The sequence below is a fragment of the Oncorhynchus nerka genome, linkage group LG11, assembly GCF_034236695.1.
Source record: "Oncorhynchus nerka isolate Pitt River linkage group LG11, Oner_Uvic_2.0, whole genome shotgun sequence".
NCBI classification, from domain to species: domain Eukaryota; kingdom Metazoa; phylum Chordata; class Actinopteri; order Salmoniformes; family Salmonidae; genus Oncorhynchus; species Oncorhynchus nerka.
In genome coordinates, this window is record NC_088406.1 from 53,049,646 (window position 1) to 53,066,862 (window position 17,217).

General features: G+C 45.5%; 1 protein-coding gene across 2 annotated transcripts in view; it reads right to left on the bottom strand.

Annotated features, from left to right (window-relative positions):
• Positions 1-15,930: 15,930 nt before the first annotated feature.
• si:dkey-103g5.4 (uncharacterized) overlaps positions 15,931-17,217 on the bottom strand; it is a 65,331-nt gene continuing 64,044 nt past the window's right edge. The window contains exon 33 of one of the 2 annotated variants that reach the window (XM_029673232.2): positions 15,931-17,098. In XM_029673232.2, the coding sequence (XP_029529092.2) occupies positions 16,955-17,098 (144 nt within the window). In that variant the 3' untranslated portion in view covers positions 15,931-16,954. Of the gene's footprint in view, positions 17,102-17,217 lie in introns of both variants that reach the window. The other variant, XM_029673231.2, reaches the window with a different exon arrangement.

The following is a 17,217-nucleotide window of genomic DNA, read 5'->3' on the forward strand; positions in this document are numbered from 1 at the left end:
TATCCTTGGAATGTTATCCTAACATTCACTAAAATGTTGTGCACAACATCTGTAACAACCAGAGAACATTCCCCAAAAGTTCTCATTGGGTTACCACGTAATTTAATAACACAATGTACCAGTAATGTTTTTCACAAAACCAAAATAGTTTATTTTGAAAGTTGGCACGGCCCCCTGTCGAAAGGATCAGTACACAATTCCTGGAAGCTGAACATGTCCCAGTTCTTCCATCGCCTGCATACTCAGACATGTCACCAATTGAGCATGTTTGGGATGCTCTGTGTCGATGTGTACTACAGCGTGTTCCAGTTCCTGCCAATATCCAGCAACTTCGCACAGCCATTGAAGAGGAGTGGGACAATGATCCACAGGCCACAATCAACAGCCTGAGCAAATCTATGCAAATGAGATGTGTCAAATTGTGGTCACATCAGCTACTGACTGTTTTCCTGATCCACGCCCCTACTTTTTTCAAAGGTAGCTAGCTGTCTGTGACCAACAGTTGCATATCTGACAAATTGATAACTGCTAATGGGTCTGTGTGGAACTATAGCCATAGTAGATGTGGGACAATGGTAGCCAATGGTAAAAGATGATGACTATGTTTGAAGTACAAATTCTCTGATGGAAAATCTGACATGGTGTCAGTTCAATGAATACTCCATTGATAGCCGCTCATGACTTCATGTGTATACAATGAGACCACTCATTTTGTATGACTGTATCAGACCTCAGGATAAGACCCAGAGGCAGACAGTTCGATGTAACAAAAGCTACTCCAAGTGGTGGGGTTGGCCGAGACGAGGCACCTGAAGAGTCGTCCCCAGGTCTTGATTGGCACGCTCAGGCTGGCCGTTGGATTGGGGATGAAGAAAACAACCTTCAATCATTACTCATCGTCTGTATATACAGGGGAAAGATGGGGGCTCATCCAAAGTTGGCATCACCATCCTCTGGAGGATAAGAAATATAAGGGCACAAGGCGAGACACAGATGCAGACACTGGAGGTAGATGGTTTATTACATCCAAAAGGGGTAGGCAAGAGAATGGTCGTGGACAGGCAAAAGGTCAAAACCAGTCTCGGAGTTACAGTGTGGCAGGCAGGCTCGAGGTCAAGGCAGGAAGATTGTCAGGCAGGCGGGTACAGAGTCCAGAAAACAGGCAAGAGTCAAAACTGGAAGGACAAGTAAAAGAGAATAGAAAAGGCAGGAGCATGGGGAAATCACGCCGGTTGACTTGGAACATACAAGACGAACCGGCACAGAGAGACAGGAAACACAAGGATAACAAGAAACACCTGAAGGGGGTGGAGACTATAACAAGGACAGGTGAAACTGAACCCCCCCCCCTCAGGGACACCACCTGGCGTCCTACCTGGGTGCATACTGTACCTGATTGACCGGTGTGTAGGCGGTGGAAGTCAGTGATGAGGGCTGGATCCAGGATGCCTCTAGCGGGAACCCAGCACCTCTCCTCTGGGCCGTAACCCTCCCAGTCAACCAGGTATTGGAAACCCCTGCCCCTTGGTTGAACACCCAGGAGACGTGTCACTGTGTATTCCGGATGGCCATCGATGACATGGGGAGGTGGTGGGTGGGCCTCGGGACAGAAGACAAAAGACTATGAGACACGGGCTTAATCCTAGACACATGAAGTATAGGGTGAATACGGAGGGTACGGGGTAACAAGAGACGGACAGCAGTGGAACTAAGGACTCTAGAGATGGGAAACGGACCAATGAAATGGGGGGACAGTTTGCGGGTCTCTACCTGAAGGGGCAGGTCCCGTGTGGACAGCCATACCCTCTGCCCAATGCGGTAGCAGGGAGCTGGAGTCCGGCGGCGGTCCGCTTGTTGACGATACCTGGAGTTGGTCTTGAGAAGTGCTATCCAAGCTCTTCTCCATGTACGTCGACAGTGGAGGACGAACATCTGGGCCGAGGGTACGTTGACTTCTGGTTCTTGTTCTGGGAAGAGCAGAGGTTGATACCCCATGGAGCACTCAAAAGGGGAGAGTCCCGTTGCTGGAAGGGTAGTGGGGTTGTTCTGGGCATACTCCACCCAGACCAGTTGTCGGCTCCAGGTAGTGGGGTTGGTTGAGACCAGGCATCTTAAGGTGGTCTCCAGGTCCTGGTCAGCTCGCTGTGACTGGCCGTTCGTCTGGGGGTGGAATCCGGAGGATAGGCTGGCCGACGACCCAATTAGGGCACAGAACGCCTTCCAAAACTGGGATGAAAATTGAGAACACTGGTCGGAAACCATTTCCACCGGGAGTCCATGGATCCGGAAGGAGTGCTGCACATTTCCTTGGCAGAGGGAAGTTTGTGGAGAGGGATGAAATGAGTGGCTTTAGAGAACTGATCCACCACTGTCAGAATGACGGTGTTGCCATCAGACTGAGGAAGCCCAGTGACGAAGTCCAGAGAGATATGGGACCAGGGACGATGAGGAACCAGTAGTGGCTGAAGAAGGCTAGAAGGAGCTTGCCTTGGAGTCTTGTTCTGGGTGCACACTGTGTATGCGGCGATGAAGGCAGAGACATCAGGAACCATTGTGGGCCACCAGAAACGTTCTTGGAGGACTTCTAGGGTACGGCGGGAACCTGGATGACAGGTTAGCCTGGAGGAATGAGCCCATTCCAGGACCGGACTGAGTTAGGGACAAACAGCCGGTTAGCCGGGCCCCCTTCAGGTCCAGGCTGGGAGCATTGTGCCTTGCGAACCAGGGTCTTGCGAACCAGGGTCTCAATACCCCAACCCACTGTGGCTGCAAGTTGCCCACGTCGTAGTTCCTCTCTGCAGGATTGAGACGATGGGACAGGAAGACAAAGGGATGAAGCTTTTGATCCTGGGCAGGATGGCCCCCACTGCAACGTCAGAAGCATCAACCTCTACCACAAATTGACGAGATGGGTCCGGATGGATGAGGATGGGTGCTGTTGGGAACTGATGCTTCAGGTCCACAAAGGCTTTGTTGACAGCTGGAGTACTTTGGGGGAGTGCTGAGTGGGGGGCCGACAGGGTGCTTTAACCCTGAATGAAACTGCACACTGGACGTAGGTTGAGGCCCATCCACCACTGCTTTCACCTTTCTAGGATCCATGTGGACATTACCCTCAATGACATATCCCAGAAAGGTGATTGTAGAGCGGTGGAACTCACACTTCTCGGCTTTCACGAGCAATTGGTTCTCCACGAGGCACTGAAGGACCTGCCTGAAATGAAGAACATGTTGTTGGTGGACCGGGAAAAAAACAGGATGTCGTCAAGGTAGACGAACACAAAATGGTTTAGCATGTCCCGGAGCACATCGTTTACCAAAGCCTGGAAGACCAAATGGCATGACCTGGTACTCATAATGTACTCATAATGTCCGCTGGCTGTGTTGAAGGCTGTTTTCCACTCATTCCCATCGCGTATCAGAACCAGGTGGTAGGCATTCCGAAGGTCCAGCTTGGAAAAAATGGTGGCCCCCCGGGGAGGTTCAAAAGCCGAGGAGAGGAGTGGTAGGGAGTACTGATTTTTTAACCATAATGTCATTCAGTCCCCGGTTGTCAATGTACAGACGCATGGTCTTGTCATTCTTCTCCACATAGAAAAACCCTGCGCCGGAGATGCAGATGGACGGACGGCCCCAGTCCAGCCCGGATAGAGAATATAGGCGATCCCGAGGTGGTGTGGTGCCTGGAAGAAGACCAATGGCACAATTATAAGGATGGTGTAGGGGAAGGGAAGTAGCACGTGCCTTACTGAAAACTTCAAGTAGGTCATGGTATTCAGTGGGAATGGCAGAAACACCCAAAGCCTTGCTAACGTCCTGAGGAAGACGTCTCGGGGACGGCTGTGCTGCTTGAAGACAGTGGGAATGGCAAAATGGGCTCCAACCCAGGATGAAGCTCGTGGTCCAGTCAATAACAGGGTTGGGTTTTTGGAGCCATGAAAATCCCAAGACAACCGGAACATGGGGAGATGCAATGAGGAGGAACTGTATGGTCTCAATGTTGTTACCTGTTATGGGAATTTTTATCTATAATGACTAATTATGTGTACATTTCAATCAGGATGTACTAATCAGAATACTATTATGTTACTGTATATGTACTAATTTTCTTACCTGATCCCAGTACTGAAAATAATGTGTGTGAATGTGGTCAAGAGTTTAGTAACAATGACGGTCTGTTCCTTGGTACAAATTAATCAGACTGGCTAGAATGCTTATCTACACAAGAAAGCCTTGACCCGTAAATTATATTAAATTGGTAAGGAGACGGATGTGGGAAGGCTTAAGACACAGCCTTTGTACTGGAACGGAGATGGCACAAGGTAGTGTTGGAACTAATGACGTCATTTTCAGTTTATAACCTGTGGTAACCTGTATTGTGGCAGTACTCTCTTGAATAAAGGCTGTTACTTGACTTTAAGACCGGGGCTCTGTCCATTCCTATAAAATAAGGGTCCTACAAATTCTTATGAATTGACAGTGTTTAATTTTAATTGGGAATTAAAACAGAGGAATTCAATTCCTTCAACATTACCTGAAACCCGTATATGAACGGGCTCAGTACTATGGGTGACTCTACCTATTGAGCGGCAGTCCAGTGCCCTTGCATCCCTGGGAACCAAGAGAGGTTGAGTGGGAATCCCAAGCTCAGAAACAATAGTAGCTTCCATAAAACTTTCATCAGCCCCAGAGTCAATGAGCACTCGGGGAGACTTAGATTGGTCTCCCCACAGCAAAAGCACAAAAAAGGTGTACGGGTGATGGGAATTAGGGAACTCCCAATCTGGCTCAACAGAGTACTTGTACCCACCAGAGACAAGGGTTTCCTAACAGGGCAGGTAGCTATATAATGTCCTGCCCCTCCACAGTACAGACAATAGTTTGAACTCAGCCTACGTGAGCGTTCCCCAAAAGATAACCTCGCTCTTCCCAATTGCATATGCTCAGGAGTATCCAACTCACCCGTCATTGATGATTCACGAGGGAGCTCGGTTAACTTCGGATCCTCTCAGAAACACTGCGTTCGGGAACTTCCGGATTCCTTCAAAGGTGAGCGAGCCATAGCAGATGAAAGAGTGAAAAGGCAGGAGCACAGGGAAAACACGCTGGTTGACATGGAAAGAACTGGCACAGAGAGACAGGAAACACAGGGATATATACACCAGGGATAACAAGCGACTCCTGGAGGGGGTGGAGACAATAACAAGGACAGGTGAAACTGATCAGGTTGTGACAAGAAAACAAGATAGCTCTGAAATCTTATCAGCCAGAGAGGCACAGATCACCTGACAGCATGTTAATAACATTTCACAGGGAAGAGAAAGAGAACACGTTATAACAGTGTCACACCAACCTAGGTAAGAATGAGATTGTTGCAAGGTTAGCCCAATCTGGTGTCTCTCCTCCTTTTTTTAGGACACAGCTCTGTCTCTGGAAGCCTTACCTTTACAAATCATAATTATAATTATTGATATATTATCTAACCCAATTTTAGAATGACAGTCCTTGGTGCTTCACGTTGGTTCTTTCACTTTAATTTAAGACCCTCCCTTTCTCATCACTTGCAGGGTGGCATAGAGATGGGGGCGAGTAAGGGGAAAAAAACAATTATCTTTCAGACCCACCAGTGTACTCACTCCAACGAATGAGCTAGCTCTCTTGAAGTGACAAGTAGACACAAAATGTCCGTCAATACCGCAATACAGACAACTCTGCGTCTCAAATCTGCATACGCGTTCGGCTGGAGACAGCCCAGCCCTACCGAGCTGCATCGGCTCGGGAAGAGGTGAATCGGCAGTCTCTGGAGGCTCTTGGAGGGACTCGGGTAAGCACGGATCCTTTCTGGGATGTAGATGCCAGGGACTTCCTGAGTTTATCAGCTGCAAGGTGGGATCCCTGAGAGAGCGATTGGTACCGCAATCGAACCTCTTCTCCCTCATACGTTCCGGTAATCAAACCATCCATCCGGATGGTTAAAGCAATGAGTGAGTCAAGATCCGTCGGTAGTTCTCGTGCTGCCAGCTCATCCTTTACCTTCTCCGATAAGCCATGCAGGAACGTGTCGAACAGCGCTTCCGGGTACCAGGTACCCTCCGTTGCTAGCGTGGTGAACTCCACCGCATAGTTTGCCACACTGAGGGTGCCCTGCCGAAGCTGGAGTAACTTCCGGGCGGCCTCTCTCCCGGACACCGGAGCCTCTCTCCCGAACACCTTCCTCACATCTGCCACGATTACCTCAAGACTGAGGCAGATGGCAGATTGTTGCTCCCACACCCCCATGGCCCAGGCAAGTGCCCTCCTAGACATCAGCGTAACGGGGTCCCAGGGAAAACGGGGTTCCCGGGAAAATGGGGTGACGGCGCTGCTACCAGCTGGGTTACAGAGGGGCTGGGAGGTTACCGTCATGGTCGGCTGCCTAGTAAGCAACCCACGGACTTGCTCCCGCAAAATATCCAAAACTTGGTTGTGACGATTGGCCGTGGCCTGGAACCCCTCCATCATGCCGCAAAACAACTCCTTGTGCCTACCAATGGTGGCTCCTTGGGAGGAGATGGCATACCGGAGCTGGTCCAAGTCTGCTGGGTCAGTCATGGCCAGTTCGTACTATCAGGAATCAAGGTAAGACCCAGATGCAGACTGTCGGAGTAACACTGTTTATTATAGGAAAGACAGGCAGGGGTCAGGCAAAGACAGGTCAAGGCAGGAAGGGGTCAACAATCCAGGGAAAGGCAAAGGTACAGGATGGCAGGCGGACTCAGGGTCAGGGACAGGCAGAGTTTAGTAATCCAGAGGTGGAGCAAAGGTACAGGGCGGCAAGCAGGCTCAGCATCAGGCAGAGAGGTCAGGCGGGCGGGTACAGGGGCAGAACAAGCAAAGGTCAAAACCGGGAGGACTAGCTAAGCGAGGCTGGGAAATGATAGGAGCTGACAGGAAAAACGTTGGTAAGCTTGAACGAGCAAGACGAACTGTCAACAAATAGACAGAGAACACAGGTATATATACACAGGGGATAATAGGGAAGATGGGCGACATCTGGAGAGGGGTGGAGACAAGCACAAGAACAGGTGAAACATAAGCTCACACAGAACTGGAAAACTCAGCTCACACAGAACTGGTTGTGGCATTCATTCACCTCTTTCACACATAAAAACTTCAGCCCCGCCCCTTGCCCGGCAGCGGGGTGCTAGAGGTGGTTAGTGTCCCGTTCCCTGGATTGGACAGGGCACTATAGATACTTCAGGTTATCAGGTTAACCAGGACCGCTCGCGTAGCCCTGCCTCTCTTTCTTTGTCGATACGTTGTCCTCGTAGAGAGGTATTTTGCCTTGTCACTCTCAACGGTCTAGCTCTAGCTGGGATGTGTGAACCCCACCTTTATCCTCTAGACTCCTTTTACACCACTAATGGATCCTTGAGTTGTTATTAAGCCTTTTTCCTACCAGTCTCTATATGATTTCCCTCAGGTTGAGTATTTCCCTTCTGTGATGTATCTAGTTTAAAGTGTGAAGACCTTTAGTCAACTTAGTCTCACTACTCTGCCCGTCGGCTATGTATCACTTGGATAATAAAACTTAGATAGATCGATAAGACAATTAATGAATCACTACTGGACACACCTTCCTCCTTGTCTTTTAATGGTAACTCACTTTGTCATGGAGTATTGGTCTCCGTTTCCAGTGTCCCGGTAGAGGGGAGTGTCAGAGTTGTTATCTTCCGTGCCATTAACTGTCTTGGGAGGGCGTTTTACTCGAGACAAAATAAGACTACCGTTTATTTTTGGAAACACTGTTTTTTGACTTTTACAATCAAAAACACTTCAAAATACACAATTTGTTACTTGGTTACAAAGATGACAGGGAGCCCCACGAGCTCAGGAGTGGTGTTTCAATCGGTCAGAGTTCTTTAAGAATTTATCTCCCTATACGCAGATGACATCCTCCTCTATGTAACAGAACCCCAGGCTAGTATCCCAACTATTCTTGATGTGATCAATTTGTTTGGTACCTTCTCGGGATACAGAATAAATTGGAACAAGAGTGAATTAATGCCCATACGGTCGCAAAATACCTCCTGGCTAGAACAGCTCCCATTTAAGTTATCTTCAGAAAAATTTACCTACCTAGGAATTGTAGTTACCAAACAATACTCCTTGCTATTTAAAGAGAATTTCCCCTCTCTGATACAAAAACTCAAAGCAAACATACTATTTTGCAGAACTCTCCCAATTTCTCTGCTCGGAAGAATTAATGCCATTAAAATGGTCTTCCTCCCACAACTGCTCTACCTATATCAGAACATCCCAGTATTCATACCTAAATCCTTTCATAAACAACTGGACTCAATTATCAATCCTTTCATCTGGGATTATAAAACACACAGGATAGGCAAAAAACACCTCTGTAAATCCAAGATGGAAGGAGGATTGTCTCTCCCAAATTTGATATTTTATTACTGGGCCGCTAACCTCCGCATTGTTACATTTCTGTTGGATGACGTACTCCCTGCACCCAGCTGGCTTAGTATGGAGCGTGAGGAGTGTCACCCCTTCTCTATTGGCGCTGTGATTTTGTCGCCTGTCAATCTGGAGATGTCACTTTATTGTAACAATCCTATAATACATAGCACAGTCCGAATCTGGAAGCAAATTAAAGTCCACTTTGAGCTCAGACCAATGTCATTCATGCTCCCTGTCGCCAGGAATCCCTCCTTTGCCCCTTCTAACCTTGATAACACCTTTGAGCGATGGGGAGAGTTGGGGATAAGTACCATAGGGGATTTATACATAGAAGGGACCTTTGCTTCCTTTGAGCTGCTGAGGGAAACTTATAATCTTCCCAGAAGTAATTTTTTCAGATACCTACAAATTAGAGACTACGTTAGAAAACACCTCCCAACATTTGGGAATGCTAAACCTTCCATGTTTGACGGATGCATAAAAATATGCCCCACCTCAGATAAACTGATATAAACTGATATCGCGTCTATATGATGCTTTTCAATCTGTTAGCACACCTTCTACTGATGCCATCAAGGCAAAATGGGAGGAAGAACTAGGGACTGACATCTCAGTGGCAGACTGGGAAGAGAGCTTGGAGTATATCCACACACGCTCCATTAATTCCAGACATCGTCTCATACAATTCAAGGTATTACACAGATTACACTATTCCAAAACTAAACTGCATAGGATATTTCCTGACACATCCCCTACATGTGATAAATGTCAGGCTACGCAGGGTACACTACTCCACTGCTTTGCCCTATGCTCTAGCTTGCATGGTTATTGGTGTGGAATTTTTAGGATCCTCTCTGAAGTTTTGGAGACTTCAATAGATCCAGACTGATAATCCTGGGAGTATCTGAGTCCCTAAACGGATTAACCAACCCCCAAAAACAACTAATCTCGTATGGTCTCATCTCGGCAAAAAAACTAATCTTGTTGTTTTGGAAAAGGAGGGAAGCGCCCTCTACCAAATTATGGCTCAGTGAATTGGCAAACACTGTACACTTAGAAAGAATTAGATATATTCTGAACAATAAATTATCAACTTTTGATAAAATCTGGCAGCCTTTCCTCTCCTACTTGGACGAGTCGGCGCTGTGAATTTGTACTTATTAACGCACTCTCAATTGTAATATTTTAATCTACCTTTGGGCAGCGTGTGCTGGCCCTACCACCCGAGCAGTTGGGAGGGGGGGATAGGGGATGGGGGGGGACATCTTCCCTCTTTCTTTCTACGTGTCCGTGTTTTGTATTATTTGTTCTGCACCCAGAACTCTGGGTCTTGTTGTTCCTGTATGCTCTTTTATGTTTAGATAAGAATTGTATACCTGTCATGTATACCTATACACCATTCTTGTGTGTGTTTAATAAAAATATTTGAAACAAAGAGTTCTTTAAGAATTTAGTTAGGTAGCGACTCCCTTCTACTGGCTGAGAGGTTGAATTGGAGTCGGTGGTTTACTAAATTTAGAGATTCAAGTTTGGACTGGATGAGAGAACCCGCTGGTGATTCCCTGCCCCAATGGAATATCAAAGAGTCTGTGGCACAATACGAGGGCGAGGTACTGAGGTCAATCGAGAGGTTAAGTTACTGAGACTTTCTCTGGATGAAGAGAAAAACAAAGGAGATCGCACAACCACAAACATGAACAGAGGAAAAATAAGCCCACACAAAGAGCAGGCGGGCATTACCGGCTTAAATAACCCAACTAAAACCTAAACAAGAAACAGGTGTAACCAATAAGACAATACCAACAGAAAAGGGAAATGGGATCGGTGGCAGCTAGTAGACCGGTGACAACGATCGCCGAGCGCCGCCCGAACAGGAAGAGGAGCCACCTTCGGTGGGAGTCGTGACACGCTTCATAAAATGCGCCACCGTTGTGGAAATTCTTACACAATTCTTACACAGGGACATTCAAAGTCAATCTTAAATTAATCATTGTTTATTGTTAACGTGCTGGAGAGGTTCCAATCAACTCAATGTACCATAGTACACATGTCAATCAGGATCTCTCTTTGGGCAGACCCAGCAGTTATCTTATATACGGCTATACACAGACAAGTTATATATGCATTATATTTGCATTTGCATGGACCTGGTTCTCTATTCCCCAGATGAGGGTAGCCGCTAGGCACAAGGTAGGAAGAATGGTTTCGGGGTCTGAGGTTGTAGAAGAGGGGCAATAGCGGCGTGAAAGTGTGTCCGGCTTAACATACTTAGACCCGGGTGGTAGGAGATGGTGAAGTTGAACCGGTTGAACAACAGGGCCCATCAAGCTTGTCTGGAGTTGAGATGATTGGAGGTGCAGAGATATTCCAGGTTCTTGTGATCCGTCCACACATGAATGGAAGTTCTGCCCCCTCTAACCAGTGTCTCAACTCCTCCAAGACCATCTTCACCGCCAGTAGTTCTCGATTCCCCACATCATAATTCCTCTCCGTGGCGTTAAGGCGACGGGAGAAGAAGGCGCAGGGATGCAGCTTAAGGTCCAGGGCAGAACGCTGGGACAGGACGGCCCCCACTCCGACATCCAATGCGTCTACCTCCACCATGAACTGATGGGACGGGTCCGGATGGCTCAAAATTGGAGCTGTGGTGAAGCGGTGCTTAAGGCCCAAGAACACCCGGTCAGCAGCTGGGGACCATATGAACGAGACCTTGGGAGAGATGAGTGCTGGCAGGGGGGAAGCCAGGGTGCTGTAACTCCGGATAAAACGCTGATAGAAATGGGCAAATCTTAAGAAATGTTGCAGCTTCATTCTGGATGTGGGTTGAGGCCAATCCACCACCGCTCTCACATTTAGTATATTTGGATAGAAAACACTCTGATGTTTCTAAAACTGTTTGAATGATTTCTGTGAGTATAACAGAACTTATTTGGCAGGCGAAACCCCGAGGACAAACCAACCAGGACATTTTTTTTTAGGTCACTCTTTTCAATGGGTTTTCAATGGGAATCTAGATTTCTAAGGCATTTGCTTGCAGTTCCTATCGCTTCCACTGGATGTCACCAGTCTTTAGAAATTGGTTGATGTTTTTCCTTTGAGAAATTAAGAAGTAAGGCAGTTCAGAACGAGGATCGAGTGAAGTGTACTGTTGTGGTTGAGGTGCGTGACCTGAAAGCTTGCTACACTTCGTTTTTATCGCCTATTGAACGCAGTTTATCCCGTCTTAAATGTTATCGATTATCGATTATTTACGTTAAAAAAATACCTATAGTTGTATTAGGAAAGTTGTTTGAAATGTAGGAAAGTTGTTTGAAATGTTTGGACAAAGATTACAGCTAATTTATGAGATATTTTGTAGTCATGTTGCGTGAGTTGGAACTGGTGTTTTTCTGGATCAAACGCGCTAAATAAATGGACATTAATCAAACAAACGGACCATTTGTGATGTTTATGGGACATATTGGAGTGCCAACAAAAGAAGATCTTCAAAGGTAAGGCATGAATTATATCGTTATTTCTGAATTTTGTGTCGTGCCTGGCGGGATGAAATATGATTGTCTATGTTTTTTGATGGGGTTCTATCCCCAGATAATATGGTTTGCTTTCGCCGTAAAGCCTTTTTGAAATCTGACACAGCGGCTGGATTAACAAGAAGTTTATCATTAATCCTATGTATAACACTTGTATCTTTCATCAATGTTTATGATATGTATTTCTGTAATTTGATTTGGCTCTCTGCAATTTCACCGATGTTATTTGAGACAATGTGTTACTGAACATAACGCGCCAATTTAAACTGAGGTTTTTGGACATAAAGAGGGACTTTATTGAACAAAACAAACATTTATTGTGTAACATGGAGTCCTGGGACTGCCATCAGATGAAGATCATCAAAGGTTAGTGATTAATTTAATCGCTATTTCTGACTTTTGTGAGCCCTCTCCTTGGCTGGAAAATGTCTGTATGGTTTTTTGTAGCTAGGCACTGTCCTAACATAATCGCATGGTGTGCTTTCGCCGTAAAGCCTTTTTGAAATCGGAAACTGCGGTTGGATTAACAAGAAGTCTATCTTTAAAATGGTGTATAATACTTGTATGTTTGAGGAATTTTAATTATGAGATTTCTGTTGTTTGAATTTGGCGCCCTGCAATTTCACTGGACGTTGTCGAGGTGGGACGCAAACCCCAGAGAGGTTAGACTACTTGAACTTAAATTTGGAGGTCCTGAGGCCTCCCGAGTGGCGCAGTGGTCTAGCTGTGCCACTAGAGATTCTGGGTTCGAGTCCAGGCTCTGTCGCAGCCGGCCACTGGGAGACCCATAGGGCAGAGCACAATTGGCCCAGTGTCGTGCGGGTTAGGGGAGGGTTTGGCCGGCAGGGATGTCCTTGTCCCATCGTGCACTAGTGACTCCTGTGGCTGGCCGGGCGCAATGCACACTGACACGGTCGCCAGGTGTACAGTGTTTCCTACATAACATTGGTGCGGTTAAGTGGGCATTGTGTCAAGAAGCTGTGCGGCTTGGTTGGGTTGTGTTTCGGAGGATGCACGGCTCTCGACCTTCGCCTCTCCCGAGTCCATATGGGAGTTGCAGCGATGAGACAAGACTGTAACTACCAATTGGATACCACAAAATTGTGGTAAAAAATAGAAAATAGATGGAAAATATATATACAAAAATAGAAATTCAATTACTGGAATAGGCTGACTTGAATATAGTCCTAGGACTATGTTGTTGTATAGGTGGAGTTATGGGCCAATTTGCATATATTCCTCTAAGGACACATGTGGAATTGCATGAACATTTTTTTTGCTGTTCTTTCAATCCATTTTGAAATGTTGATCCCAATGTCACACATTGGCCACATTATTTATAGAAAGACCCACATGCACTCACACACATACACACACAGACATCCACACACATCCACAAACACACATATCCGTTCATGTTATACACACATCACAGCTGCTGCTACCATACACTTATTATGATTGCTAAATACTGCACAATTTAAACACTTATACTATATACACAAACGTATGTGGACACCCCTCCAAATGACTGGATTTGGCTATTTCAGCCACACCCGTTGCTGACAGGTATATAAAATCAAGCACAAAATCAATGCAATCTCCATAGACAAACATTGACAGTAGAATAGCCTTAACGAAGAGCTCAGTGACTTTCAACGTGACACCGTCATAGGATGCTACCTTTCCAACAAGTAATTTCCTCAAAGTTCTGCCCTGCTAGAGCTGCCCTGGTCAAATGTAAGTGCTGTTATTATGAAGTGGAAACGTCTAGGAGCAACAATGGCTCAGTCGCGAAATGGTAGGCCACACAAGCTCACAGAATGGGACTGCAGAGTGCTAAAGCGTGTAACGTGTAAAATCTTCTGTCCACGGTTGCAACACTCACTACCGAGTTCCAAACTGCCTCTGGAAGCAACATTAGCACAAGAACTGTTCGTCGGGAGCTTCGTGAAATGGGTTTCCATGACCGAATCTGGTTTTGGCGGATGCCAGGAGAACGCTACCTGCCTGAATGCATAGAGACAACTGTAAAGTTTGGTGGAAGAGGAATAATGGTCTGGGGCTGTTTTTCATGGTTCGGGCTAGGCCCCTTAGTTCCAGTGAAGGGAAATGTTAACACTACAACATATAATTACATTGTAGACGATTCTGTGCTTTTAACTTTGTGGCAACCGTTTAGGAAGGACCTTTTCTGTTTCACCATGACATTGTCCCCATGCACAAAGCGAGGTCCATACAGAAATGGTTTGTCTAGATCGGTGTGGAAGAACTTGACTGGCCTGCACAGAGCCCTGACCTCAACTCCATCGAACACCTTTGGGATGAATTGGAACACCGACTGCAAGCCAGGCATAATCGGCCAATATCAGTGCCAAACCTCACAAATGTTCTTGTGGCTGAATGGAAGCAAGTCCCTGCAGCATTGTTCCAACATCTAGTGAAAAGTCTTCCCAGAAGAGTGGAGGCTGTTATAGCAGCAAAGGGGGGACCAACTCCATATTAATGCCCATAATTTTAGAATGTGGTGTTCGATGAGCAGGTGTCCACATACCTTTGGTCATGTAGTGTAGCTCCTATTGGTGGTTTACACCTCCTGTTATAGAGGGTTGATTTCAGATCAAGTAATTTGTATTGGAAATCCGTGGATGAGAAATATTTTGAACAGACTACTCAGGATGTGTTATGCATTATGAAGAGAATATTCATAGGAAGTGTTATCAAATTAATTTGTTTATTTTTAGTAATGATATAAGCAGCTTATAAGAAGACCTAAAACATTGTTATCAAACCAACACTACAAATTAAATGAATGTTTTTAATAATAACCTTTCTTTATGGATTGATTGCTATTTTATTATAGTACCAATCATAAAAAAATAAGTGTTATGCCTAGTATAAAAAGTATCTCAAAAGTTACTTGGAAACCACTTTCACTAGCTAGGATCTTGTAACGGGAGGCTGTCACTTCCTACTAGTCTCTCCTCCCAATCATAACTCCGCACTAGTCCCTTGGTCCTTCCCTATTGCAAAGGAAATGAGCATCATTACTTTGCCCTTTGTTTTTCACATTCGCCAAGATGACACACCTCTTTCTTAGTCCACATCCCACATCCCACAGTCTACACCCCCTCAATAAAGGTCTGTTGCTCTCCAACCCCCATCACTTATTTGGGACAGGCACTGACCAGCTCCAACTTGGTTCACTATAGTACGTCTAACTACATAAAAACAGAGACAATGGAAGGAACTCAAGCCCGCACCACAGTGCCATCCTACCTGGGATGGTCCATTTTCAACACTTTATGCTGCTGTCTCCCAATTGGAATTGCAGCAATAGTTTGCTCATGCAGGGTAAGATATCCAAAATTCAGACTCAATCAATTATTCAAGAAGTCTAAAGGTATTTACAAATGCATCTGCTGATTAACTATTGAATAGCTTGTCTGATTTTTTGAGGTGGATTCTGTGGTTATCTAAGTGAAAGTGGGATAATGCATTGATTATCCCCCATTGTGTGTTTGAAGGCGGATAATGCAAACGCAGTTGGAGAGGGAAGAGTGGCTGCAGAGGCATCCAGGATGGCCAAGATCCTTAACATCGTTGGATTTGTTGTTGGCATTGTGTTGCTCATCATTGTTGTTGCACTGAAACTCACTAGTCGGGAGTGAAAAAGGAGGAAATGTTTTTGTACCATATTTTGCCCTTTGCATTCCTTTTTATGCCTTCATACAACACACCAGCCCAGATCTACCCTGATGAGGACAAGCTGTGCTCTAACTGAGACCCAGTGTAAACAAACGCCCAGAGAAAGCCATTAACTGATCAGCTCTTGCGCTCCATACTCAGAGACAACTGCATGTTGCAGTTGCTGGTTTGAGAAAATACATGAAGCTTCCTGACTGCCAAATGTAATAATAAACACACGAATCAGCCATAATTCATGGTCTTTGTTTATTTATTTCCACGCACATTTGAGACATAGAAATGTTGATACAAGCAATACAGGAATAACAGTTTACATCAAAAGTACAGACTGATCATTGCATAAAGTGTATAAATCAGTCTTGGATTTTTGAAAAGGTTTTAAGACTTATCTGTCCTCCTACAGTGTCCTGTGTCAATACTGTGTATACCAATGTTCTAAAACTCAAAACCTCTACTACAATCTAGATTTTAACACCACAATGTTTCAGCCCAACAGCAGCAGCCACCATTTAAGCAGGGAGGTGGAACTGAAGAAATGCAACCACTGTCAAATTCATACACTCAGCTATGGATACAAGGGTTATCAAAAAGATTGATATGATAGTTTTAAACATACACATTTCTTTAAATTATACAATTATTGTTAACAAAAAGTAAGATGACAAAAAAAAGCTAAAACATGGAGCATTTGCAACCTATATTTTGGATTATGATAGAGTAATGCAGTTGCACTAAATCCATAAGGCATTTCTAAAGTTATATTCATCAAGAACCAATGGGTATTCATTGACATGACCATTGAACAGCAGGAAACATCACAGATTGTGCCTGTAACTGACAACAGCAACTGATGATCCTAAAAATAATCTCAACACACATAGGTATGAGGGACACCTCCTGCGCCACCGTCCCAGCATTCTAGTCCCAGTGGGCAAACCTGGTTGCAGTGATGTCAGTCTGAGGTATTTTGTGACGTCATGGTCAGGTTGTATACAGATTGTAAAAGGATAGGTGTGTGTGTGTGTGTGTGTGTGTGTGCATGAAGAACCTCTCCGTCACACTCCCAAGGAGAACGTTTTGGTCTTTCATCAGTTGCCAGTCCATACACAACTGTGTATTTCCCAAGCAGATCAGCCATCATGAATTGTAAAAAAGTACTGTATGTGAGGGGCTCTCAACATTTTCCGTTCCGACGCTTACTAAAATGCTTTCCCAAAATCCAGGGACCCCTAAATCATGTCATATGCCCCCCTGGTTGACAATCACTGCGCTTGATCAGTATTTTCCTCCTGGGCTTTGTGACGCACTTCCATGGTTCGGAGCATCAAGCTCTTCTTTCTCAACAGCCTTTCAACGTGGAGGAACACCAAATCCTCCCTGTGCTTCTGCAGGAGTCCCTCCACCTCCTGCTCCAGAAACAGACACGAAACAGGAATGGAACATTATAATTGCCAAAGATTCACTGACTGTGGCTAACACAGTTGTTTTCCATCACCATCGTGTGGAATGCTATAGGAATAAAACT